Source organism: Bubalus bubalis, chromosome 1, assembly GCF_019923935.1.
Source record: "Bubalus bubalis isolate 160015118507 breed Murrah chromosome 1, NDDB_SH_1, whole genome shotgun sequence".
In the NCBI taxonomy this organism is placed as follows: domain Eukaryota; kingdom Metazoa; phylum Chordata; class Mammalia; order Artiodactyla; family Bovidae; genus Bubalus; species Bubalus bubalis.
The window spans coordinates 64,667,163-64,695,076 of record NC_059157.1 but is presented as its reverse complement, the minus strand read 5'-3'; the positions used below and the strand labels follow the sequence as shown (position 1 = coordinate 64,695,076).

Here is a 27,914-nt window from a genome sequence, read left to right as displayed (position 1 = left end):
GAGTCGGACAGTTCAGTTCCGTTCAGTCACTCAGTCGTGTCAGTCTCTTTGCAACCCCATGAACCTCAGGACGCCAGGCCTCCCTGTCAACTAAGCACAGAAGCCCACTGCGGGAGCCTTAGGTGGGAGAGCCCGCCTCAGCAGCAAATCTCCAGAGGTAGGAGGCGTGGCTGGAGGCTCCTGCCCCTTCTCCCCCGAGGGTGGGTTAAGTGCAGGCTGGGCTAACTGCTTTAGCAGCCCTTTTGCGTCTGGGGTCAGGTGGGCGAGGGTTGTCTCGTGCCTTGCCTTTAAGCAAGGGTGCGACAGCAGTTTCAATCTTCTGGTGAGAAGAGATGGTCCGACCCACGTGCACCAACCCGCTTTAACTGAAGGCATGGAGGCGTGGATCCAGGCTCCGGCTTGGGGCGAGTGGCTGCTGGAGCACCTCAACTCCCGAGCTCCCGAGGGCAGGAGTGCTTTCCCGGGAGGGTTCCCGGGGCTCCGCGTTGCCATAGCAACCCCACGCACCCGACGGGGATGGCGCGGGCTGTCTGGGCTTCGCTACTACCGGAAGTGACGTATTTCACCTGCCGAGCGAGGGCGGGGTGGGACCGCGCTGCGAGGTGCGGCCGCCGCCAGCCAGTCGGGAGCTCGCGAGGAGACGGGAGACTGAGGCCCCGGGGTGAGAGCCGCCTACCTGCCGTCGTCTCCCACGGCCGGGCCGCCACCATGGCGCTTCTGCTGCGCTTCGTGCTCCTGTGCGGAGTGGCGGGTGAGTCGCGGGGGCGGTTCTGTCTCTCGGGTCCTCCTCGCCTGGCCAGCCCTCGGGCGCTCGCTGCCCGCGGCCACCCGGGAACAATGAGGCGTGGGGGAGGGGGAGATTTGGGGGCGCTGCGGCCGGCGGTGGCGGTGCGCGCCGAATTGCGCCGGGGTGGTTTTGCAGGACCCGACGCGCGAGCCGCGTAGGTGGGGTCGCTGGGAGGGGAGCCAGGCGGGGACGTGGGGTGCCCGGTGGGGGAGGGGAGGGCAATGTATTGGGGGGGTACCGAGCCCCGGGAAGAGGGGGCGGCGGCGGTGGAGAGGCGCCCCGGGCGCAGGCGGGTGGGCGCGGCGTACTGGGTGCGCCTGGCGCTTCTCCCTGACTATTCTTTGCTGCCGGTACAGGCTTTGCTTTATTTGCTCTCGCCGTTTCCCATGTTGGCTGCTGTGCCGTGTCCGTCCAGGGTTACCCGATTTCAAAAGCCTTGGGCATCAGCGGATTTTCAGGTGTCGAGCTGCCCAAGCCAGGAGACCGAATCACAAACGCCATGATTAAATGTTACACTGAGCTTCTCAGCGCCTCTGATCCTCCAGGCTACCTCCAGGAAAGAGGCGCAGAGCGATCTGTAGGCTGAGCATTCTCGGTCTCTGAGAAAAGGAGAGCTCGAGCTGTACAACTAGACGGTAACTCGGAGAAGTAAACCGTGGAAAATCGGAAGTAGGTTCCAGAAAAAAAATGCAGTATTGATTTCGGCAGTCGCCGGGCCGAGTGCAAAGGAGAAATTAGTAACCTTGAGTATAATGTTTTGATTAATGTTGATGATAAGATAGGATGACTTATACGGGGTAATTCCGAAAGGATCCGCCAAGTACATGCTCGACTGAGCCTTTGTCAAGGGAGGGGGAAAGGGCTTTTAAAATAATGTGGACAAAAGACGTGGTCATTTGATAGTTTTAAAAAACGGATTTGTTTCCATGTCCGTGCTTTAGCCTACTGATCTTGTTATGTCAAAGTAAGCGCTTGTCGCATTGTAGAACCAAAAGATTTCAGTAAACCACCCACAACAAAACATCCATCGGTGGGACCCTAGGACGCACACTTTGTGTAGCCCCGGAAGGATAATTTTAAAGCGCTCTGAAGCTGGATGGAGTGGCCCGTTGTGTTGGGATGGCTCTCTGCTTCCTGTTAAAACGTTAATTCCATTGTTGGATGCCACAGCTGTGAGCATTACTCATGGGATCAACATTCTATTAACAAGTCTAATTTTCGATCTGAGTCTATATAGCATTACCTCCACCTTTTTAATGTTTGTCATTTCGACATGGCTGAAATGTAAAAGCTTCCGGAAAAAGATGAAAGATCAGTAACCATTTTAGGTGATAGGTTTTCACCTTGTTTTGGTCTACAACTAAACCGAAGAAGTTGAGAACATTGTGATCTCTGTGGAAAAAAAGGAGAAAAATGTTTTAGGCTACATCTAAAGCAGAGGAGTGGAGGAATATAAACTTTATAGAGGATTCTCCCTCCCCTTCCCCCAACCCCCGTATGAGGATAATTTCATTTTTTCTGGATGCCTCACTTTGGTAGGCACAATCTAAACCCAGGATATTTTGATAGGTATAGAGTCCTGCTGCTTGTAAACTGCACGCTATGGTACAGTGTACATCTCTTTAAAGGACTATTGTCTTCAACTAAACTAGTTGTACTTCAGTTTTCCTGTTTAAGCAACAACTCAAAAACTGTAATTAATATATGGCTTTGAGTATTTCTTCAGATACTTCTCGACACAAGAAATTTATTGCCATGAACTCAGTTTGAGAGGTAACACAATTGGAATCTGTTTTACAGTTGGCAACATAAGGTGGAGGCTGTCATTAAAAATGAGCCACTAGTAGATCTTCCTCTAGCGTTGTCTCTGTGGAGTGCCAAGTTTTGTGGCGTGCTCTGGTTGCTGGTGGAACACTTTTCATTGCCTTCCGAGTAGCAAGTCGTTCCACTAGTAGTTGCGGTAGGAAGAGTAGTAGCAGTAATAGTAAAAGTAAGGCTTGCTTTTGCAGTTCTTAAATGCCAGGCACTGTTGTAAGGGCTTTACATACACTTATTTAATGTACCTTGCAGCCCTGGAGGATATGTATTGTAATGATCCCAGCTGCACAAATGGAGAAACTGAGGCACAATGTGGTTGTATAACTTTACTTGCCAAGATCGTAAATTTCCTCCTGAATCCCTGCTTTTATCACTGTGCTATTACTTTCCTCTTTGATTTCCTCTGATCAACACCCTAAATTAATGTCACTGGTTACCTGTCATTTATTAAGAACTTGCTGTTGGTTTGACCACATGCCAGGTATTGAGGCCTTTTATTAATAATTTCATCTTAGCCGAATATTTTCGGACACTCTAAGAACACGAGGATCCAGGGCTTGGACTGGTGTTGCAAGCTTATGGCGCATGCCCCAGCGGCATTGTTGTCTCCTAGGGATGGCAGTGTTAAAAATTTGAGGTGCTGCTGCTTTTCACAGTATCAGTCTGAGTGAGAGTAAAGCACTGGCCAATGAGTCTGGTCTCCAGACTACTTGTTAGCCATTCAGTGACAGCAGGACCCTGTTCTCTGTGAGCCTCAGTTGGTTTATGTGTCAAGAATACTTATTGCTTTGCTTTACCAGGAGTATTTTCCTTTACTTAAAAAAAAAAAAAAATGAAGATTATTAGATGTGAACTTTATCCCCTCCATATGCCTGTCTCTTAAGTACATTCCTGTATTTACACCACCACTAAAAGTCCCCATTATACCTGGGCAAAAGTTGCTTTTCCTCCAAGGCAAGCCACCCAGCATTGGCTCCTTACCCTAACTGTTGTGGGGTTTCCGTAAAATTACCCAATATATCTCACTGCACTGGGTCGTGGGCCTTATCTGTGTTGCTGTTCACTGTTACAGTCCCAGTGTTGGCTTGTGGTGTAGCACATAGCAAGTGTTCAGCAAATGTTGAAAGACCAGATGTTTTCAGCCTCTTTGCCACTAGGCTTAAGGATATGATTCAGCTGTCATCAGTTACATCCCTCATTTTCTCCTGGTCTCACCCCCCTACTTCAGTAGTCAAAGGTATCAATCATCATGTGCCAAATCCATCCATTTCTTTGGAGCTCCATGACACCTGTTTGGGCTCCTTCCCACTGTGTTCTCCTGCCCTTCTCTGCCTTCTTCACTGCATCCCTTAAATGTCAGCCTCCCCCATGATTTGACCCGTAGCCGTCTTCTCAGTCTCCATCTGAAACCTGGATGACTTCATCTATCCATCACTGCATTCTCAAAATAGTCACTAGGGACTTTAAAATGTTGCTGGCTCACCTCTCCTTTGATTTCTGGGCCACTGTTTCCAACTGCCTTCAACATTCAGCCTTCCACTTTGCATGCGCTTGAGTACCTGAGACTCTGCAGGTCCTCATCTGAACTTAGCGTTAGTTAACTGATTAAATGGTCCAGTCATTCAAATATTTATGGCCTGCTGCATACTGTGGTTGTGCTGGATATCCCAACAATTGTACAGGATTTTGCAAGATGCGCAAGATTTGATGGAGCATTCCCAGCAGATAGAGATCTGGAAGGAAACTCAACTTGCCTTGGGAGCTGAGATGTTCAGGGCAAATAAGGCATCTAACTAGCCCTTCTTTTGATGTTCACCTGAGTCAGAGGGACGTGTGGGGTGGAGCTTGAGGTTTTGCATGTTAACAGGTTCCACGTGATGTCATTGATGACTGCACTTTGGGCAAAGGCCTGGAGACTGTGTAGAGAGCTTAGGGGAGAATCGCTGTCTGTCACATAAAGTGTTGTCTTGCCCCTGCCGCCCAGGAGTGGCACTAAGAAGCTGGTGGAGGTGTTAAAGAAGAGAGCCTGTATACTGAGAGTGATTCTCTTGAAGAGTGTAGAGCTCCACAGTAGATCTGGAGGCAGGGAGAACCACAGCCCCAAGGCAGGAATCCATTTGGGATGACCTGGACATGTGCAGCCCCTGGAAATACAGCAGGAGTGGCGCTGGGCCCCCTCTTTCATCTGAAAAGTTGTGCTGAGGGAGATGCAGTGGAGCCCAGTATCTGGTTGAATGAGTGAGCAAGAAAAAGCTGGAGGCAAGGAGTAAGGCTTCTGGCTTGAGTGAGTGGTGATGTCACTAATCTACAGGGAATCAAGAAAAAAGAGGCAAATCTTGGATGACTGAGCTTTGGACCAGTCGTATTTGCCCTGGATGCCTGAGGGGAATGGAGATGAAAGAAATCCAGTGGGAAGATTCCAACAAAGGACTGGATCTCAGGAGAGAGGCGGAGATGGGTGGTACAGAATTGAGACTCACTGCTGATAGTTTGGCATCTATGTCAGGTTAACCAGGAAAAGCAGGTAGGAGAAGAGAAGGTGAAACGTGAAGCTGGGGAACATCAGGGTCTTGCTAGATGGCGGGAAGTGAGGAGCTGGGGACGGGAAGGAATGATGGGAATGTCGGAGAACTAGAGGATGAGGGGGTCCCAGAAAGTGATGAAGAAATGAGACCAGTGGGTCTTACATTAGGAAATTGTTGAGAACGTTTGGGAAGTTACTGATTCTAGAGAGAGGACAGTTCCTGTACTGAGAGTAAGGCTAGATTTTAGTACGTTGAGGAGTGGACATCAGGTAAGTAGAGAATGTACTTAGAGATGTGCTTTTCACTTGCCGTTGGTTTGATAGTGCATGTTGCTGGGACTTTGCTGGCGGTCCAGTGGTGAAGACTCCATGCTTCTATTGCCGAGTAGCAAGGGTTTGGTCCCTGGTTGGGGAGCTGACATCCCGTATGTGTGTGTGCATGCTCAGTCATGTCCGACGCTTTGTGACCTCATGGACTGTAGCTCTTCTGTCCATGGGGATTCTCCAGGCAAGAATACTGGAGTGGGTTGCCATTTCTTCCTCCAAGGGATCTTCCCAACCCAGGGATCAAACTGGCGTCTCCTGCATTGGCAGGCAGATTCTTTTACCACTGAACCACCTGGGAAGCCCTTTTCAGATCCCACATGCCACCAAAAGACAAACACAAAAAAGTAAAAACAACAACAAACAAACAGTGCCTGTTGCACATGTGGCCTTAATTTCAGGGGACGTAGCAGACTCCATGGGAGAATGTAGAAACCAGCAGATAAGGGCTCTAACTTGTAAGTGTATGTTTAATAAAGCGTGTGTTTATACACACACACATACACATACACTTTTTCATATTCTTTTCCATTCTAGGTTATTACAAGGTACTGAATATAGTTCCTTGTTCTATACAGTAGGTGTTTTTTGTTTATTTAGAACTCTCATTTCCAACCACCCCCACTTGGAACCTTGTTCACATGATTCTTCCTTGAAACAGTGTATTCCTCTTTACACTCACTTTAGGACTCTGAACCCTTTGGCTTCCCATCTCATTTGTCTCTTATGTAAGGATTCCCATCAACTTTAAGGAAGCTTGAATATCCTTCCTGACATGCCCTCAACCCTTATATCCGTTATATCCCTCCTTAAGCACTCCCCTGTCTCTCTTTTCTCCGCCAGATCTCTTGAAGGAGTTTGCTGCATTTGCTGACTGCAGTGACTTCCTCCATGCTCATTCCTGTAGAAGCTCATTTTCACCCCCCTCCCCCTGTGAAACTGCAGTTGCCTCCGTGGCTGCATCGCGCAGCGGGCGTGTCGCACTGTCACCCTCTTAAAGCGAGGATGGCTCTGTTGACTAAGCTCTTTTCCCCTTGAGTCGTCCCTCATCGTCCTTAGCAGATCCACTCTCCTCCCTCTGCCTAAATATCCGTTTCTGGCTTCAGTGACCATTTCTGTCCCTACAGCCTCCAGGTGGTCTCTGCTCTCACTCACCCGAAGCTTTGCCCATAACGTCAAACCACTCACTCAACAGCGCTGCTTACACTTCGCACGGGCACCACCAATCAGTCGAACCTGTCTCCACACCACTGTTCTCTCGCACATTAAATGGCATTTTCAGCCATCAGACTCCCCAGGCAGAAGTCTAGGCACCTTACTTGACTTTTCCTATTCTCTCCCCAACTTACACCCATGTTTCTAGGTCACTTGAATCCTTCCAGCCACCACTCGTAGTTCAGAGTACTGCCATCTCCTAAGATGGTTGAAATAGCTTTCTAAGTGGTTTCTCATTGAGTGAATAAATGGGGAAAGATGGACCAGGCAGGAATTTGTGCTTGTTGGCTTCAGAAGAGACCTGGAGCAGGGGCAAGAGCATTTGAAGATCCAGAGTGGATGTGTCATTTGAAGAGGTGAGCAGTGGGCCCCGTGTCCTGCACAGGCTTGCTTTGTGTGTCATTTCTGCCGTGTGGGCAGTGTTGGGCTGAATTTGTATTACTCTTCCAGTCTCATCGTAATCCTCTGCTTGCAGCCTGTTCTCCTCCTCCCTTCAGTCCCTCCTTTCCTCTATCATACTCAAGTGTAAGTAATTAGGTAAAGGCAAGAGTTGAGACTGGGAGCTTTTGCTTTTTTCAAACTTTTTATATTGTATTGGGGTGTAGCCAATTAACAACGTTGTGGTAGTTTCAGGTGAACAGGGAAGGGGCTCAGCCGTACATGTACGTGTATCCATTCTCCCCCAGACCCCCTCCCATCCAGGCTGGCACGGAGCTTTGAGTAGAGTTCCATCTGCTGTACAATGGGTCCTTATTGGCTATCCGTTTTGAATATAGTAGTGTGTACAGACCTTCCTGAACTCCCTAAGTATTCCTTTACCCTGCTTCATTTGGTGGCCAGCAAGTAATGGATGTGAACTTTAATTTGATAATTATTAAAGTAATTAACAGGCTTCCCTGGTGGCTCAGACAGTAAAGAATCTGCCTGCAATGCCAGAGGCCGGGGTTCAGTCCCTGGGTTGGGAGGATCCCCTGGAGGAGGGCAGGGCAACCCATTCCAGTATTCTTGCCTGGAGAATCCCCATGGACAGAGGAGCTGGGTGGGCTAAAGTCCATGGGGTCACAAAGAGTTGGACACGACTGAGCGACTAAGCACACAGCACAAAGTAGTTAATTATTTAAGTAGACTGAAAAATAATTAAAAGTTAACTAGAATGAGCTTATGGCTTTATCTTACTGTCTTTCATCCACCTTGCTTTTTAAATGATTTATTAAAATATTCACTTATTTATTTATTTTGGCTTTGCTGGATCCTATTTGTGTCTCCAGAGCTCTTCACTGTGGCATGCACATTGATCTGGTTCCCCAGCCAGGGATCAAACCCAGGCCCCCTGCATTAGGAGCACGGAGTCCTACCCACTGGACCACCACTGAAGTACCTTGCATTTCTAAAGAAAATAATGTTGTAGAATAATTGTTAGATTGGTTTTGAAATTAGATTGTTAAGAGTGTGATGCTAAGTGGAAGTAAAGAGCAGTCACCTTCTCTAGCTCTGGCTCCTTTATCTTCTACCTAATTTCTTCAGTGGGGCCGAAATTACAAATGGCAGAGAGTGAGGGGGTGGGGCACTCACCCTGGCACAGTGATCTATGCAGGATGCTGGTAGTTCCTGGTTTGGTGATCTCTTGGGAGCCTGTTATCGGTGTTCTTTGTAATTTGTTCAGTTTGTTGACTCCATTACTGTCTCCACACGAAAGAAAATAGGCAGGAAGTTGAAAATGTTTCTGCATTGAGTGGCAAGATGGTGACTTAAAGGGACATTTTATCTCTTTAGTCCTTTTCCACTGGTTGTAGGCTTTCCCTCCCCTCATGGACTCACCCTTTCTGGTTGCTAATAATGAGTTAGCCAGTTGAAGTTTAAGCCTTAAAGGCCTTTGCTTGACTCAGCAGTATTTGCGGTTCATTTTAATTGGCAGGATTCTGGTAGAAGAAAAGATGATTGCCGGCTCTGTTGAACAAGAGAAGGCAGGATAAGGGACAGTAACAGCCTATTTTTAGGGTGGGTGTGAGATCGGGGACATAGTTCAGTTTGTCCTTTGATAGTTGGTGAGAAAAAGGATTAATAGTCACATTAACCCATGTTTACATACTGAGACAATGCACTTTTCTTTAGAGACTATTAAATCACTTCCATTCTTTCAAGGGTACTTTACAGATTGGAGTGGGAATAACTTTGTTTCATTTATTTCTAAAAAATATCAATAAAACTGTGTTTAGATTTCTAGAAGAAGCAACAGAACTCATCACGGTTCCCTTTTCACTTCCCCATAGTGTCACTGTATGTTCTATGTGAGTTTTATAGGTTCTCCGAAGGAAGAAACACCGATAAAAATGCTCTCAAGGAATCTCAAGGAATATGCAGATGCAGTGAAATCAAATGTGCTGCACCACATCTTTGTTGAATTGTTAGAGTGACTCGAGTTGACCCTCCTCAGTCTCTCAGACTCCCCAGTGGAGTGCTTTGAACTCGTGAATACCAGGCGATTCCCAGGGGGGTTTTCTTTAATGAACCAGACAAAAACTTTCAAGTGTTTTGTGCGCTGGATAGTTCTACAGTAAGAATTGAGAAGCCTCTTTGACCTACTTGGTTGTACAACGTGAAATCTGAGACTTAGAGAAGGAACTGGTGACTCGGGGCTAGAAGAGTATCTTACTGTGTTTTTAAAGACAATTTCACACGCATCTCATTTGAGTCCAGTCTCCTGACAGCCTATGAGTAGGAGGGACACTGTTTTTTGTTTGTTTTTTTAAATAGGAATCAAGTCATAAAGCCAAGGCCTAAGTCCAATAAATTATGGCATCGGTCCAGACAGTGCCATCCTAGTAGAAACATAATGCAAGCCACATATGTCATTTAAAATGTTCTGGTAGTCACATTTTAAAGTGAAAAGGAAAAGGTTGAAATTAATTTAAATATTAATTTTGTTTAATCCAGTATATACAAAATACTAATTTTATATGTGGTCCAACTGAACATCAGTAACATTTTTTTTTCATACTAAGTCTTCAAAATCTGGTCTGTGTTTTACCTGCAGCACATCTCAGTGTGCACTAGCCACATTTCATATGCTCAGTGGTCGGGTGTGGCTACCACGCTGGTTAGCACAGGTCTAGAACCTGGAGCTTTAATTCCAGTCACCCTCCACTATATTTAGTTTCGGAACATGCTACTGATTAAAATAGCATGGGTGTGGTGTGCCATCAGAACAGCTTCTTCAGTGGGAAGTGCCTTTAGAATTGCTGTCATGAGATTTTATCTAAAATATTTGTATCACATAATATTCCTATCGGCAACAAGTTAAATAAAAGTCTCACTTCATATTTAGTTTCGTAAAATCATCAGAGAATTATATAAACTGTCTTTATTTGATAGTTATATGCATTTGTATTTTAGGTATAAGGCAAAAAACCAAATATAGGGGAAAAATAATATTTTTAGTTTGCCTTTGAGGAAAATAAATGCATTTATGGAAATATCAGAAGTATGAATAGAGTGGTCCCTGGTGATGGTTGCTAGGGAAATTTGAATTCATTTGGGGATATTAGAAAGGAAATCATGCCAAGATTGAAGCAGTCAAGTTAAATATACTTACAACAGAAATTTTTTTTTTTTTGGTAACCTTTTCCTTATTAACTTAACGGTTTTTCGTAAGATCAGTTTATTTGCTTGTTTTGCTATAATCTCTTTGCTTTTTTACTTTCTGTGATCTCTAAGACACTTCACCCGAGTTTTTGTTGTTGTTTTCGCCAAGTACTCACTTTTTCCTCTTTCATGTTAATTAAAGGAAGAAAAGAGAGCCTGAGGTTTTTTTGAGCAAGGAGGCAAAGGCAGATTTCTTAAAATGGAGCAATACATACTATTCTCTGAAGGTGATGAAAATATTCACCATGGCAACGGATCTGCTTTACCCATAATGCAAAATACTCAATTTGCATTTGTTTTGCCAGAGAATTCTGAAATTAGCATCTCTCTATTAGAGAACATGAGGAAAGTAGTATACTACGTAGACTGAAAAAGGCTGAGACTTAATTTTAATCAAGAAATGAAATTTGAGTTCTTTCCTTAGATGAATCTGTCTGTGTGCCCTTGAGGAGAGGAGGAAGGAGTGGGTCGCAGTCCAGCTCCACAGATACAATCTGCTCACATTCCTGACTCTCCCGTTTGGCTTTACATTGTAATTTGTGCTTTAAGTGCTCCTGATTTATAAGTTACATATTCAGTTTGTCATACAGGACCACAATCGCCGTGGAAGAAGTTTGGGGGAATAAATAATATGTACATGTGGGTTAGGTATGGCAGTAGGTTCTTTTGGAAACAGGAGGAAGATGTCGTTCCAATACTGTGGGCAAGCTTCAGTCTGGAGGAGGGTGACTGGCATTTAATCCTGAATAAAATAAATAAAACCATAAATGAGTAGATAAGTAAATGAATAAAGAAAAACAGGTACAGATTAGGGCAGATGTGCTATGTGATGTAAAAACCATATGGTTTTCTGATTATTCTCTTGAGAACCCACTGACTTCTCCAACCCATTTCCCCCTTCACCTTGTATGCCAGCCCTTCCGCCCACTGTTCTTACTGTCCATTTGGTTACAGTTTTTTTTTTTAAGTACATTTTTATAAAGCATCAGAAATTTAACGGGTGGAGCCCACAGAGAGGCTTATTGGGTCTTAGTTCCCTGACCAGGAGTGGCAGCAGGCTCGCCAAGTCCTAACCACTAGACCACCAGGGAATTCCCAGAACATCATGTTTTTTTAACAAAGACAAAATAAAGACAAATTTTCTGCTTTAATTCCTTCACCTTTTAAAATTCATTTTTAAATAAACCTTTGACTGCCCTGCTGGCTCAGACAGTAAAGTGTCTGCCTACAATGCGGGAGACCCGGTTTCGATCCCTGGGTTGGGAAGATCCCCTGGAGAAAGCAGTGGCAACCACTCCAGTATTCTTGCCTGGAAAATCCCATCGACGGAGAATCCGGGTAGGCTACAGTCCATGGGATCGCAAAGAGTCAGACACGACTGAGAGACTTCACTTTCTTTCTTTTCTTTCACTTGTAGAAAAGCGTGCTGTGCTGTGCTTAGTCACTCAGTTGTGTCCAACTCTTTGAGACCCCGTGCACTGTAGCTTGCCAGTCTCATCTGTCCATGGGGCTTCTGCAGGCAAGAATATTGGAGTGGGTTGCCATGCCCTCCTCCAGGGGATCTTCCCAACCCAAGGATTGAACTCAGGTCTCCCACATTGCTGGCGGATTGTTTACTGTCTGAGCCACCAGGGAAGCCCGAAAAGCATTCAGTTTAGAGCATTATTTACCAGTGAGAGAACATTATCACAAGGCAGACACATCTATACAGTTATAACCCAAGTCAAGAGATAGAACAAAACCCACCATCAAAAGTCCCCTCATGCCCCCTGCAGTCATTTCCAGCACTGCCTTCTCATTTCTAATGGCGTAGATCGGCGTTGACACTGAATACACAGAATTATACAGTATGTGTTTTTCTGCCTAAACCTGGCTTCCTGTCACGTTTGTGCAGTTGTTTCTGTTAGGTAGCTCTAGTTTATTCATTCGCTCTGTCATATGGTATTCTGTCATGTGACTGTACCACAGCTGATTTACCCATTCCACTGTTGATGGACATGTTTTTCCTCTAGTTTTCTGCTCTCGTGAAAAATCTGGCTATGACGTTCTCAGCCACGTGTTTTAGGGCACATGGTAACTATGAATGGCATTTCTGGGGTCTTGGTTACACATCTGTTTAGCTTTAGGTGATGCTACCACACATTTTCCAAAATTAATTGTACCAGTTGACACTCCCTTCTGTAGAGACGAGACTGGCTCCAAATCACGGCCTTTCTTCATTTTGTTCTGGTGAGTGTGTAGTGCCACATCATTGTCGTTTTCTTTTTTCAACGCTCTTATTATGGCAAATTTCGAATATATATAAACTAGAAAAAAATGGTATGATGTTATGATATAAAATGGTATTTATCATACCAAAAAATAGTAGGATAAATGTCTTTGCTCCTCTTCATCAGCTATCAGCTCACCTCCGTTGGACTCATGGTACCATTCTGCAGTCTTTCCACTCTTCTCCCATTCCTTTTCACATATTAAAGGTTTGAACCAGTCTCCGAAAGCCTCTCTTAGTTTAGTCACTCAGTTGTGTCCAGCTCTTTGCCACCCCGTGGAGTGTAGCACGCCAGGCCTGCCTGTCCATCCCCAGTTCCCAGATCTCGCTCAAACTCATCCAGTCAATGATGCTATCCAACCATCTCATCGTCCTCTCTTGTCCCCTTCTCCTCCTGCCTTCAATCTTTCCCAGCATCAGGATCTTTTCAAATGAGTCACTTCTTCCTATCAGATGGCCGAAGTATTGGAGCTTCAGCATCAGTCCTTCCAATGAATATTCGGGACTGATTTCTTTTAGGATTGACTGGTTTAATCTCCTTGCAGTTCAGGGAACTTTCAAGAGTCTTCTCCAACACCATAATTCAAAAGCATCAATTCTTTGGTGCTTAGCTTTCTTTATGGTCCAGTTCTCAAATCCATACATGACTACTGGAAAAACCATAGCCTTAACGATGGACCTTATTGGCAAAGTAATGTCTCTGTTTTTTAATATGCTGTCTAGGTTTGTCATAGCTTTTCTTCCAAGGAGCAAGCATCTTTTAATTTCATGGCTGCAGTTGCCACCTGCAGTGATTTTGGAGCCCAAGAAAATAGTCTGTAACTGTTTCCATTGTTTCCCCATCTATTTGCTGTGAAGTGATGGGACCAGATACCATGATCTTAGTTTTCTGAATGTTGAGCTTTAAGCCAACTTTTTGACTCTCCTCTTTCACTTTCATCAAGAGGCTCTTTAGTTCTTTTTCACTTTCTGCCATAAGGGTGGTGTCATCTGCATGTCTGAGGTTATTGATGTTTTTCCCAGCAATCTTGATTCCAGCTTGTGTTTCATCCAGCCCAGTGTTTCTCATAATGTACTATGCATGTAAGTTAAATAAGCAGGATGACAATATACAGCCTTGATGTACTCCTTTCCCAATTTGGAACCAGTCCGTTGTTCCATGTCCAGTTCTAACTGTTGCTTTTTGACCTACATACAGGTTTCTCAAGAGGCAGGTCAGGTGGTCTGGTATTCCCATCTCTTTCAGAATTTTCCACAGTTTATTGTGATCCACACAGTCAAAGGCTTTAACATAGTCAATGAAGCATAAGTAGCTGTTTTTCTGGAATTCTCTATCCACATTTTTTTCTGCCTCTTATATTCTAGGTAATTACTCCATGTCTCTCCTTTGTTACAGCAGAAGAAATGTCCTTCCCTCTAATCTCATTTAAAATTGTCTTATCCCTTTTTTCTAGGTCTCATTGTTTCCTTCAGTCTCTGAGTGTTCTGTGTATTTAACCTCCCATTCCCCTTTCCTTCTGACTTTATAAACATGCTCTACATTTCTCACTTCAAAACAACCTTTCCTTGATGACATATCACAGTGCTATTTTTCTCCTACTCTTAAGAGCCACGTTCCTCAAAATAGCAGTCATTTCTGTCTCTGCTCACATACTCAACTTCTGTAGTTAGAAATATCCCTCCCCCACCTGGAGTCTTTAATTAAAAAAAAAAAAAAATCAGATTTGGTCTAGGTCGCCAGTGAGGTTCTGATTGGCAAATCTAGTGTATATGTCAGTGTCCTTTATTTACATAACAGATTTTGAGTTCTGTATCTAAGGTGCTGCTCAGTGTGAGGGATAAAATATACCTTCCCAACACTACATGAGTTCATTTCCTAGTAGGAATGACGGGTTTTGGAAGACAACAGCAAGTTGTCATACTGGATACTGTTTATCAAAAGGATGATACCTAAGAGCTTTACATGCATTATTGTATTTAATCTCTATGTGGAAATAAGCATTCTTCTTGCTAATGCTCACTTTATAGTGGAAAACATCAATACATAAAAGACTAGAAACTTGCTCTCCCTAAGCATTTGGTAGGGCTTCCCAGATGGCGCAGTGCTAAAGAATCCGCCTGTTGATGCAGGAGACCTGGGTTTGATCCCTGGGTCAGGAAGATGTCCTGGAGTAGGAAATGGCAACCTACTCTAGTATTCTTGCCTGGAACATCCCATGGACAGAGGAGTCTGGTGGCCTACAGTCCATGGGGTCACGAAGAGTTGGACATGGCTGAGTGACTCAGTACGCACGCATGCAAGCATTTGGTAACCTCAGTTTGAATTATAGCACAGCTCGGACTTCAGAGCCCGTGCTACTTGTAGGCAGAACTGCTTGCACAATTTCGCCTGCTCATATTTCAGAAATGTCTGCACTTGCTGTGAGGTAAGCCCAGACAACTGTCACTGCTGGCCTGGAGTTGTGCAGGGAGGGGAGGGGATGGGTGTTGGGGGAAGGCTTCCTGTTGGTTGGTTGCTTGATTGATGGTCTACACTTAGGACGTATTTAGATCTGAAAGAGATACTTTAGTTTAACACCCTTAATTTATGTTTGAGCCCTGGAGAAACAACATGTCCAAAGTGATAGAGCTTTTTTTTATGACAGACTTGACAACAGATCCTAGTCTGGTATATCTCTTGTTTTAAAAACGGGTCAGCCCATACTCCTGAACTTTGTGCTACCGAAAATGCTGTCTTCTTGGAAATCTAGTATAGGAGGGGAATAGCGAAAATCCCAAACCTTCTTCCACCACAGTGACTGAAAGGGCATCTAATAATGTACTCACTGTATTATTTTGTAGTGATTTTTAAAAGGAAATCTCTTAATGTCCAAGGGTATTGACTCATAGACTTCTACTTGCAGGGTGAGTGTGGCTTGGGAGCCAGTCTACCTCGATTTGTATCTTGCTCACTTAGTAGCTTAGGTACCTCTTATCGTCTCTGTTTCGTCACTGCTTGAGATAATAGTAGTAACGCCCTCAGAGTTGTTATGAGACTTGAAGGAGTTAATGTGTATAAAATATTTTGAAAAGTGCCTGGCACATAATCTATCATCCATGGTGGCTCAGACAGTAAAGAATCTGCCTGCAGTGCAGGAGACCTGGGTTCAATCCCTGGGTCAGGAAGATCCCCTGGAGAAGGGAATGGCTACCCACTCCAGTATTCTTGCCTGGAAAATTCCATGGACAAAGGAGTTTGGTGGGCTACAGTGCATGGGGTTGCTAAGAGTGAGAAACGACTGAGCGACTAACCCTGGCACTTAATAGGTACTCAGTCACTGCTCATTACTATTTATGGTTAAGGTGATGGTTTCCCTATTTCCATCTCAGTTTATTTTCTGGGCACTTGCTTTTTGATTACTCATTGTGGGTGGGGAGCTGAGAGTTGATTTTTAAAAAACAGCCTAGAAAAGCAAATAAGTATACCTAAAGTTGTTTCTCATTGTTATTAACTTATCTGACTCTCAGTATTATTTTCTTAGCTCAACAGTACCTATTAACACCCTGTACTGAGTAACACATGGGAATTAACTATAACTCCACGGACAGAGGAGCCTGGTGGACTGACTGAAGTCCATGGGATCACAGAGTTGGACATGACTGAATGACTAGCACACACACACTAGGCAGCGCAGAGGGTAATTTCTACCTCCCAGTGTTTCTTATCTCTTCCTGAGCAATGTTTAAAGGCCTAGTTGGAGTAGTTAACTACCCTTAATGTAGAGTAAGTTTTTCTTTTTCTTTCCTAAAAAGAAACCGTTAGTATTTGGGTGACTTTTAACATTGCTAATCCCAAAGCAGCTCCCTGGTGAGAAGGAAATGGGCAGATTAGATTTAGGGTCAAGGAAAGGGTCTAAATAGCTTGGCAGTTGCATTTTTGCAATATTTAAAACAGAGTTTAAAGCGTCCCAGTGAGTTGCTTGCTAACCCAGACATCTGATTTGTAGTATTTGTTAATCAGACATACACAACAAAATTATACTTGTCCCAATCAACTTCTTAAACATACCACTTCCTGATTTTCCCAGTTTATTTTTTAACATTGCCCTAATGAATCGTTTTTGAGTGTTTCTGCGTTTTTATGTAAAGTTCCTGAACTCCATATTCTGAACTAAGCAATACAACTGAATGCCTTCTCTATTTGAAATAGTAACCTTTATGACATTTTTGATATTTCTCACAAAAGTCAATATCAAATAAATTCTTTATAAAAATTGACACTAAGATCATCATACCCCTTTTCAAGCAACCAAAGAATTATGCCAGACCTTTGGAAAATGAAGTTAAATTACTCTTATTTTTATTCCTAGTTTCTCTTTTTTGTTTATATCTTTGGAGTGACTCCAGATATTTTGAGAAAACATGCATAAGCGTATAACATTTTTCTCATTTTGCTTCATGTTGTTCTGGAGGTAGTGGCAAGACAGACAAGCAACTTTTTCTTCATCCCTAGTTGTGATTTTAGTGAAGTGAAAGTCACTCAGTCATGTCCGACTCTTTGTGACCCCATGGACTATACAGTCCATGAAATTCTCTAGGCCAGAATACTGGAGTGGGTAGCCTTTCCCTTCTCCAGGGATCTTCCCAACCTAGTGATGGAACCCAGGTCTCCCACATTGCAGGTGGACTCTTTACTGGCTGAGCCACAAGGGTTATGATTTTAGAATATTCACAAATTAAAGTTTTAATGTCATCTTTCTTTCATGTTAACATAAATTTACAGGCTTCCCAAGTGGCATGAGTGGTAAAGAACCCACCCGTCAATGCAGGAGATGTAAGAGATCCCTGGATGGGGAAGATCTCCTGCAGGAGGACATGGCAACCCACTCCAGTATTCTTACCTGGAGAATCCTGTGGACAGAGGAGCCTGGCAGGCTACAGTCCATGGGGTCGCAAAGAGTCAGACACGACTCAAGTGACTTACATGCAACATAACTATATAGTTGAATCCATGTTAATTTCTTATCACATCAGCTAATATTTCTTGTGATGTGAATATTAAAGCAATAAGCATCAGTCTTTGCTCCTGTTAGCATACAGTCAGGTTTGCTCAGCTCCCTCTGAGCTCCATGCATTCCCAGTGGCTTCGCTGTTCCTTTACTCTGCTAGATACACGTCTGCCCATGGCCCTCCTTCCCATGACTTTCCCAGAAGGTTTCATGATCTTTTCTCCCATCAGCATTCCTCTTGCAAACAGCTCCTTCACCTTCACTCTGCTGAGAACTCCCTCTCTGTGCTTAAACTAAGCAGTTTCTTCTGAGGCAGGTCCAGGGTGTGTTGAATAAGGCTTGAAACGTGCCCTCCAGAGATGAAACCCTGGGACCCTGTTAAGCAACTGAAAGTGTGTGCTTAAGGGTGTGCGTGCATGCTCAGTTGTGTCCGAGCCTGCCAGGCCCCTCTGTCCATGGGATTTCCCAGGCAAGAATACTGGAGTGGGGAGTCACTTCCTCCTCCAAGCGATCTTCCCGACCCAGGGGTGGAATCTGTGCCTTGGAGTCTCCTGGATTGGCAGATGGATTCTTTATACCCCTGAGCCTTCGAAGAAGCCCTCAGGTAAGGGTGGGAACTTGCTACCTGCAAGCAGTAGAGGAGCAGGTTGTGTAATTGCCAGCGGGAAGCAATTAACACTGCCTGCGGGGATCTGGGGGGAGGAGGCCACTGGTGAGAGGTGTTGAATGGCTGCCAGGTGCTTTCAATGGGAGAAGGTGGGCCTTGCAGACAAGGGAAATGTGTGCAAACACAGATGCTCCACAGTGTGTATGCACTTAATTCTGTCTTCCCCCTTTGGTGCTTCCTCTGGTATCTGATTTCCTTTGATGATTGGCCCCTGACCAGAATGCCTTCACTGTTGTGATTCCATCTTTGATAGAAAAAGACCTTAACTTATTTTCACCGGCTTTTAGCTGCACCTTGTTAACTTTTCTTCACTACTTTGAAATGGAATACCTTTCATTTGGGTAGACTCTGTTTCCTTCCTCTTACACAAAGGAACTACATGCTTGTGCCGTAGCTTTTCTTTTCCTTATTTTTAACCTGAGCACTAGAAATTTTGCTCCGCTAAAGGAAATCAATGATAATCAAGAAGCTTTGGCTTCTAAGTCAAATGTGAACTGTTCACCTAGGGTGTAGGGTGGGAAGTGGTACCAAGTCCAAGTTTGCTCTGCTCGCTGCACAACAGGCCAATGAATCCAAGACAGGAGGAGTTGAGGCAAAGAAGAGACTTTATTCAGGGAGCTGGCTGACAGAGGATGGCAGGCTAGTGCCTCAAAATAACCATTTTATCGGGGTGTGGATACCAGGTTCTTTTATAGATCAGAGATGGGGGTAGGTGAGGAAGCAAAGTAAAAATACTATTAATCTTGGAAACATCTCCTAGAATAGTAAGCCTCAGGCAGGGATGTGTTAATTTCTTCCTTCCTGCCATGCACAGGTGGACAGGGTTCTGAACAAAGGCACTCTAGTTTAACAGGCAGGCGGAGGGGCAGAAATCTCAGGGGCAGGCCATTCTGTATGATTATAATAACAAAAGCAAGTTAAAGAAACAGTTCCAACATGGAGTCAGTATTGGCTTCTTCTCTGCAAAAGAGCCCTTCCCAAATGTCACTAGTGGTAAAGAACCCACTTGCCAGTTCAGGAGTTATAAAAGACGCGGGTTTGATTCCTGAGTCTGGAAGATCCCCTGGAGGAGGGCATGGCAACCCACTCTAGTATTCTTGCCTGGACAGAAGAGCCTGGGGGGTTATGGGCCTTCTGGTCCCCACCTGGTGGGCAGCCCACCAGGCTTCGCCATCCCCGGGGTTCTGCAGGCAGGAACACCCGAGTGGGTATAGTAAAGAAGCAGCCTCAGTAAAACAGGGTAAGTGCTCGTGATGGAGGCCTTATCCAGTCAGTCAGTCAACAGATAAGGCCTCCATCACGAGCACTCACCCTCTTTTACTGAGGCTGCTTCTTTACTGTGTGTCCTTCTGAGGCAGTGCGTGCATGCTTAGGAGCTTTGGGCATGTATGACTCTGCATTGGCTTTTCAGTTGTTGGACTGCTGTTTTTGGATTCAGTCTCTTGTTTAGTTGCTCAGTCATGTTTGACTTTGGGATCACAAGGATCACAAGGTCCTTCTCTGTGCATGGAATTCTCCAGGCAAGAAGACTGTAGGTTGCCATTCCCTTTTCCAGGGGATCTTCCCAACCCAGGGATCGAACCCGTGTCACCTGCATCGCAGGCAGATTCTTTATCACTGAGTCACCAGGGAACCCCTTAATTGGGCACAAAGAATGCTTTCTGGGGAAGGGCCTGGCCTGAGACCAAACTAACATAATTGCCCTAAAAGGTGGGCTTGATCAGGGAAGGCAGTGTTGTAAAGTGTGTGGGTGCTCAGTGCTGAGGTACACACGGAGAGTGGGGGTACTGAGCAGCTAAAGGTGGGGAGGTTCCTGGTCATAAAGGGTGCTGAGGAGAATAAAGGCATCTGAGCTAGTGTGGACCCACAGAGGTTTTCAGACCAGGCAGTGATACAGTTTAAAAAGCAATGTGTAGTGAACACTCTGGGTGAAGTATGGAGATGGTTGGAATGAAGTAGAGTGGGTGCAGGGAAGACCTCAGGCTTAGCCTATGGGAGAGATAATAGATGCCTGAACGTGTTACGGAATCCGAGCTCAGCCTGCTCACTGCATGGCAGGAATTCGGAATTTGGAGATTAGAAAAAGCAAGCAGAAAACCCGGAGATGTTATTTCAGTCTCTGCCAAAAAGGGACATGACTCAGCTAGTTTATTTACATAATCCAGTACTGAGCTCTTACTAACAAGACTCTGCAAACACTTAGGGTTGATCATGTGCTACATATTTCATCACATTCTGAATATAAGGTTGTATTTCATCACATTCTGAATATAAGGTTGAGTAAAATTGTTAAGAAGGTTTGTTACGTGATTTAGTTTAGAGATCATGTTTGAACTTGAAAGTAGTTTAGGAGTTAAATTAGCCCTCATGTGCTGCATACATAGAATTGGGCAGTATTAAGAATATCCAGAGACGCTACATGAGACCAAGTGTCTGCCTTGTCGTCTACAGTTTGTGACTGATGCATGCATCAATATTGAAAAACATGCCTGCATGCCGAGAGGCCCCTTCAGAGTTGCTAGGAAACCCAATAACTGTTTTGTACCATCTTGAGATTTTAATTCCTTTCTAGTGTAACACAATGAAGAGTAGTTGAATGTTTTAAACATTTTTGGAGAAAGAAGTACTGCAGGTCTTTAAGAGTCTGTTTAAAATTTCTTATAGCGGTATACATATTAAGGAAATCTCATTATAAAACTCACCCTTCTTAAAATCTCTGTTGTGAAAAATAACTGCTAACAATTTGTCTATCCAGATCACTTGTATACACATGTAACTGTTTTCTAAGATACTCTTTGAAAGAGAAGTAATTTTATGTATCAAACAGGGAAGAATGGATGATACTACCATGAGAACAAAGTTACATTTCATTCTAATGATGGTAGTGTCATGCTGAGAACATGAATTAGGAGGATTGGAAGTTTTGCTCACTTTAGATGCCTCAGTGATGCCTCTTAACTTTTCCATTTGATTTTTATGAAATAAAAACTTGAAGCACAGAGTAACTAGGAGGTTTTAATTATTTTTTCTATAGCAAATTTCATTCTTAGATATTTTGCCTTCATATTTTTGAGCTGTCTTGATTCATTTGAAATGGACTTCTCTATCTTACGTCATTTCTGTGGTATTCATTCCCAGGCCAATTAGATGCAGGCAACACTTACAGGAGCTGTAGATAGGAGATCTTCAATAGCAGGACCTTCTGCCAAATTAATGCTCTTTTTCAACATTCCTAAAATTGATCAAACTTACAATCCAGTCACCAGTTATTTTCTACTAATATGCAAAGAATCCAGCAAGAGATAAATGCCACAATTTCCCCAAACCCTGATGGAGCTAATGGTGAATCAGGGTATACATTTTTAAAATTTTCTTAAACATACAAGGTGGTATGGGAAGGTAAGCTCACTGACGTCTGGAAGATGAGGCAAAAACCATGGAGCCTGAGTCAATTTCACAGTAAAGTTTATAAAAGGGAAAATAAAAAAATAGTATACACTGAGTGCCAAATGAGTGATAATACAGATAGCAGAAAGTAAAGTACTGTGAGCATTCCAGAAAGGCAGAAAGAAAAATCATTGTAGGCTGAAGAGATAGCAGAATGCCTTAAGTGAATGAAGCAGGACTGGAACTGAGCTATTAGAAATGATAGAAAGTATTCATTCAGAGAATTGAATGTTAATCGGGAGAATTAGCTGTAATTATACACCTAAGTATCAAATCATACCATCTAAACTAGAAATGTGTACATGAAATGGAGATTGGGGTAGTATGGACTTTGGGGGATGGTAAGTAGTTCATTTGGGCTGAATCAGAGATTTTGGATGGCATATCATTAATATTTGCTGTTTAACAAACCAACCCAAACTTGAGAGGCTCTAAAACAACAATCGTGTGTTAGTTCACGATCCTGTCCGGGCTCAGTCCTGGGGCTGCAGGTGGCTGGTGTGGGGCTGGGCCTGTGTTCCAGGGTGGCTGTGTGTTGGGCACTGGTAGCTGCTGTGCTCACACCTCAGCTCTCTCTCCTGTCATGCACATGGTGGCAGGTGGCAGGGGTCATAGTGGGCCAGAGTGGGGGCTCAGCAGAACTCAGGCCACAGGCTATTGGCCAAAGCAAGGCCAGCCTCTCGTTTAGGGGAAGTTGTGCAGAGAGTCTGTGTCCAGTGTTTGTTGTTTTTTTAAATTATTTTTGGCTGTGCTGGATCTCTGTTGCTTTGTGGTATTTTTCTAGTTGCAGCAAGCAGGGAGCGCTACTCTCTAGTTGCGGTCCACTGGCTTCTCGCGGCGGTTTCTCCTGTGGCGGAGCACAGGTTCTAGGGCATGTGAGCTCAGCAGTTGCGGCTCCAGGGCTCCAGAGCACAGGCTCAGTAGTTATGGCACACAGGCTCAGTTGCCCTGCAGCATGTGGGATCTTCCCAGACCAAGGATCAAGCACGTGTCTCCTGCACTGGCAGGCAGATTCTTTACCCCTGAGCTACCAGGGAAACCATGTGTCCAGTTTTAATTTGCTGTTTGATGAGTGCACTTAAATGTGATAAAAGCTTAGGATGGTGCATGAACACAAATGGTCTTGAATGTAACTTGAGTTTTCTTTCATTCTCAAATCTATTGGCTTCAGCCTTACTAACATTTTATTATAGCTGATAATCCATGTGTAATTAAACCTCTTGTAAGGGCTAATAGGAAGGATCATATAATGGCTGATAATACAATTCTTCATTTTGGCTTGTTCTGTTGGAATGTATCATTGGAAAACCAGTGATGAAATCATTGTGGAGAATTAGGCCTGGATTTACTTTTAGTTTTGCTCTGTGTTTATTTTTACAGTGTGAACGGGGAGAGGAGGGTAGACGGGAGAGAGGCAAGCCCCATGTATCATCATCTTAGCACTTGGGGCCCCTTCTTTCAGCCCTGAAAGTCAGGGTTGGATGATGCAGAGGTCAAAGTGGTAGAGCTGCTAAACAGAAACCATTGTGTGCATTTGAAACTTCAGATCTGCATTCATTACACATTTGACTTTACACATAACAAAATGTTGGGTTATCACAAGGAAAACATACAGTGACAGACTGGTGCTGTGCAAACTTTTATAGTGTAAATAGTAAGAAAAAAAATTAAGGTTTGTGTAATAGTTCATTTACAGACTGAATTTACATTTTATGTTAAATTGTTGGCTGTTCAAGCCGCAGTCTTACTATAAGGCATAAGTAGTGAACAGATCTATTTTTATGTGTGTGATTAAACTAGATTTTTTTTTCCCTTATAGGTAAGAAAGAGCATCATTATATTCATAGTTTGTTCCATCTTTTATGCATGTAATGGATACTAGTTTTGTTACAGTAAGTCGTTAACCATAAGGAGGAGACTTTTTTCAATTCTTATGGGATTGTACTGAGTTTAAACCATCTCACAAAATCAGTCAGAAGAAACTATGTTGGAATTTTTGTTTGGAGCTCTGGACATCTATTTTTGCTTTTAGAGAGTTTTTAAATATTGCTATTCAGCATTAATTCTCTTAGTAATCTAAGTGGACGTTTCATAGAATACAAATTTGAAAATAAGTTATAGAATTTTAAGATGTCTTCTTAAAATTATATAATAACTTTGACTTTTTCAGAAGGGAAATAGGAAGAGATAAAGTAAGAAGGGTCTTATAGATAATATTGAGGTCAACATTTTGGTATGTTTAAAACTATATAAATTGACAATGTTTCTTCTCCTTTTGAATTGTCATCAAAATTTATTGCTTAGAAATATTTTTAAGCATTCAGTAAAAGTCACAAAATCAAATTTAATAAAAATTTTTATTTTGTGTCCAGAACCTTGGACACAAAATGTGTCAGAATTCATCAGCATGTGCCCAGTGATGGGAATTCCAAGTGTGTTTCTGACACCATGGCAAGCATGAATTAATGTGGCCTTGAATTAGACTGATGTGACGGACCTTTCAGAGACTCTAGCCAGGTTCAGTTTTAAACACCTCCCTGGATAATAAAAATCCTGTTAGGTTCTTCCAACTCATGTGAGAATGCTGTTATTCCAAATAATATTGGGAAGTTTCCAGTGCTCTGAAACGAAATTGTATTGAATAGGATGTGTATTAGTATTTCTATTTCTACAGAGGCACACACACACAAACTGGGGCCACTGAGTTGGAGTTTCATTACTCTGGTCCCCAGTAAAGTCCTGTTTCCCCCACCCCCTGTGGTCCCTCTGAACAGTTGAGGTGTCCTGAGGGTGCTGCCAGCCTGGGAGCAGATGCTCAGTCCATTTGTGTTTCATTTTCTAGATTTCATCAGAGGTTTGAGTATCACTACTCCTGAACAGATGATTGAAAAGGCCAAAGGGGAAACTGCTTATTTGCCATGCAAATTTACCCTCGGGCCTGAAGACCAGGGGCCTCTGGACATCGAGTGGCTGCTGTCACCAGCCGATAATCAGAAGGTGGATCAAGTGGTAAGTGCTGCTCGCTCGGCAGATGTCGGGGGAACCTGTGTTTGGTATCTGTCACTGTGTTGATACCACAGGTGGGGGGACACGGGGAGCTGTGGAGAAAGCCTGAGACTTCCTTGGCTTGCAGTGTAGGGGAGAAAGGTGGATGCTTGGAAAGTAAGCACCCTGATGTAATGGAGTGAAATGGATAAGTGACCTCAGATTTCAGAGGAAGGAGAGGTCACCAGACTTCTTACAGAGGGCTGCAAGGAATAAGGGGAGCTTGAGCATGTTCTGAAAATCTGGCCTTGGAAGTGTGTGTGGCCCAGGGGCCTGGGAGGCATGTAGGGAGCAAGCATGTTAGTCTGCAGGGAAGTGCGTGACATGTCAGGGGGTGCCGGGGTAAACTGAAAGTTGTGAAAGGTTAGAGAGAATTAAATTTCCAAGTTTCACACAAGGATTCCATCACCAGTATAAGGGTCAAGTCTAACAGAGGAGTGAAGGTACGTATTATTAGTCTATTTCCCATATTTTTGCAAGTTAAACATCCTGTGTGTGAATGCCTTAAAAAACAAAATAGCAGTTGGCCCTCCAGATCTGTGAGTTCTGCATTGGTGGATTAAACCAATCATAATTGAAAACATTCAGGAAAAAAAAAATTCCAGACAGCAAAACTTGAACTTGCCACATGCCAGCAACAATTAACATAGCACTTACATTGTATTAAATATTCTAGATAAAGGTAATCTGGATAAAGTATATGGGATAATGGATAAGTGACCTCAGATTTCAGAGGAAGGAAAGGTCACCAGACTTAGAGAAGGCTGCAAGGAAGAAGAGGAGCTTGAGAATGTTCTGAAAATCTGGCCTTGGAAGTGTGTGGCCCAGGGGCATGGGAGACGTGTACGGAGCAGGCATGTTAGTCCGCAGGGATGTGCGTGACATGTCGGGGATGCCATCATAGGTCATCTAGATAAAGATATGAGAGGATGCATATGCTTTACCATCTCATAAGTATGTCAGACTTCCCTGGTGGCTCAGTGGTAAAGAATCCACTTGCTAATAATGCAGGAGACACAGGTTCGATTCCTGGTTCAGGAAGATCCCCTGGAGAAATAGCAACACCTGCTCCAGTATTCTTGCCGGGAAATCCCGTGGACAGAGGAGCCTGCTGGGTCACAGAAGGGTTGAATACGACTTTAGTGACTAAACAACAACATATGTATGCCATCTTATTTGAGGGAGCTGAGTATCTATGGATTTTGGCATCTGAGGAAGGGAAGGGGAAAAGGGAGGAGGTCCTAGAACCACCCCTCAACCCCATGGTTACCGAGGGATGACTGTATTGTTACAGAATTTTTTCTAGTTACACCTTAACAGGGACCTAATGTAGAAAACCCCATTACTCTGTGACCCATAATCAGAGGCATTTTTATAAAGGTGATCAAGGAATTAAAAAAATAATTAAGGCACGCTTGGTCAGCGAAGGCAGGATACAAGTGAAGGGGTTTTTATAAGCTGTTCTCTTGTATGCTATTCTGTAAGACAAGCTCAAGACTTCTGTTAGTCACCAGTTTCCATTAACCCTGTGGGGTGCGATTTCAGCCCCATCTGCAAATACATGTATACACTGTGCCTTTTAATGGTACCATAATATTTCACTTCATTTAGAATGCTTTATATTAGCTTTGTCTGACATACTTAAAAATACGTCGACGTTAACAAATACTATTAAACCAGGGAGAGAAAAAGAAGTTCAAATATTTGGAGTAATGTACTATATATATATATATATTTGGAAGAGAAATTTTTACTTGTTGTCCATATTTAAAAAGGGGGTTATCCAGGCAGTCAGTGGCTGAATCAGTGCAGTTAGGTAATTAACTGTTTTTGGCAAATACAAGTAGTGTGCCCATGATGTTTTTGTGAAGGAAAAAATTAAGGTGCTTTCCTGAGTTGTAAATGGCTGGGGCCACTCCCTCCAAGGATATATCTCTACCCTGATTCTGGTATGAGAACTTCCTTCTCTCCCTGAAGGAAAAGAAGTTGAGCCCGACTCCTCTTGTCTACTCAGCCCAGATACCCTGTCCCCCTCTCATCTTGCTCTTCATTCCTCCCCTCTTTCCATGACAGTGCCCACACCCTGAACTCAGGCTTCTGCCTGAGCACCTGCACGCCCCTCATTCCTTTGCCAGTGAAGTGCCCACCTCCTTTAGAATCCAGGACTCTGGTTGCATGGTTAAGATGCGAGAATGGAGAGCACAGATCCTGGCTTAAGGCTCTGGGGTGAAGCCCTGTGACACGGCGCCTCTTGAGACCAAAAAGGCCAATGTGTCCTGCAGCCTCGTGTTTCCATTCAGGGAAGGAGCATCCAAGGACTTCTGTCCTGAGTGGGAGGCCCAGCCTCACTGTCCACAGGACCTGAGAGACAGATGTGATAGTGGGTGCTGGGCTGAAGTGTCCATTTCTGGTTAAGACACCTAGCCTGTAACCTAAAGCACAGTAAATAAGGCCAAAGAAAGAAGGGTTAGGGAGAGACTGATGCATAGGAGGATGTGCGCACAGAATTACAGCTGTATTATAACGCTCGCTAAATCCTTCTTGTAATATTTTTAAGCTAGCAGGCAGTGTGATGGGGGCCTGGGTTGGAGAAATTTCCCTCCTCATTGCCTATGTGATCTCTTTAATCAGCAATTATGATGTACTCATGCACTTACCATGTGCTGGGCTTTATATGCTTTATAAACCCTGGACAGGGTTTTATATACTTTAATTATATATACCTACTTAAGTTTTAAAACAACACCCCAGAATGAAGATCGTTATACATTCTAGGAGGAGGAAAAGGAGGCCCAGGAATTTGAAGGAGCATGCCCAGGGTCACGTAGCTGGCAACAGACACAGCGGGGGTTTCGAGCCCAGATCTCCCCTGACTACTCCTCCCACCCCCCGCTCTGACCCTGTCTGGATTATCTCTTGCAGTATCATGTACTGCCTCCCATATTTCATAAGCCTCTGTTTCCTCATATGTAAACTAAGAACAGGTACACCTGCTTTTCAGGGTTGTGATAAGAATTTTCTGAAAATACTGTATGCTTTAGTGTTTTCTGAGTCTACAAGTCATACAGAAATGTTCATGCATGCAGCCTGCAATGCCAGACTGGATGGATCTGGTTTGCATCGCAGCCGTATGATTGAGAGAGTTGGTCTGTGACAGCCACTGCCTTCCGCAGGGTTAAAAGGTTAAA

General features: G+C 43.9%; 1 protein-coding gene across 5 annotated transcripts in view; it reads left to right on the top strand.

Moving 5' to 3' along the window:
- The first annotated feature begins 448 nt into the window (after positions 1-448).
- The window catches only part of CXADR (CXADR Ig-like cell adhesion molecule), a 64,791-nt gene continuing 37,325 nt past the window's right edge, over positions 449-27,914 (top strand). Inside the window, exons 1-2 of one of the 5 annotated variants that reach the window (XM_044939928.2) lie at positions 449-751; positions 24,524-24,690. In XM_044939928.2, coding sequence (XP_044795863.2) covers positions 517-751; positions 24,524-24,690 — 402 coding nt within the window. In that variant the 5' untranslated portion in view covers positions 449-516. The remainder of the gene's footprint in view (positions 752-24,523; positions 24,691-27,914) is intronic. The other 4 variants (XM_044939920.2, XM_025282177.3, XM_025282170.3 and 1 more) reach the window with 4 other exon arrangements.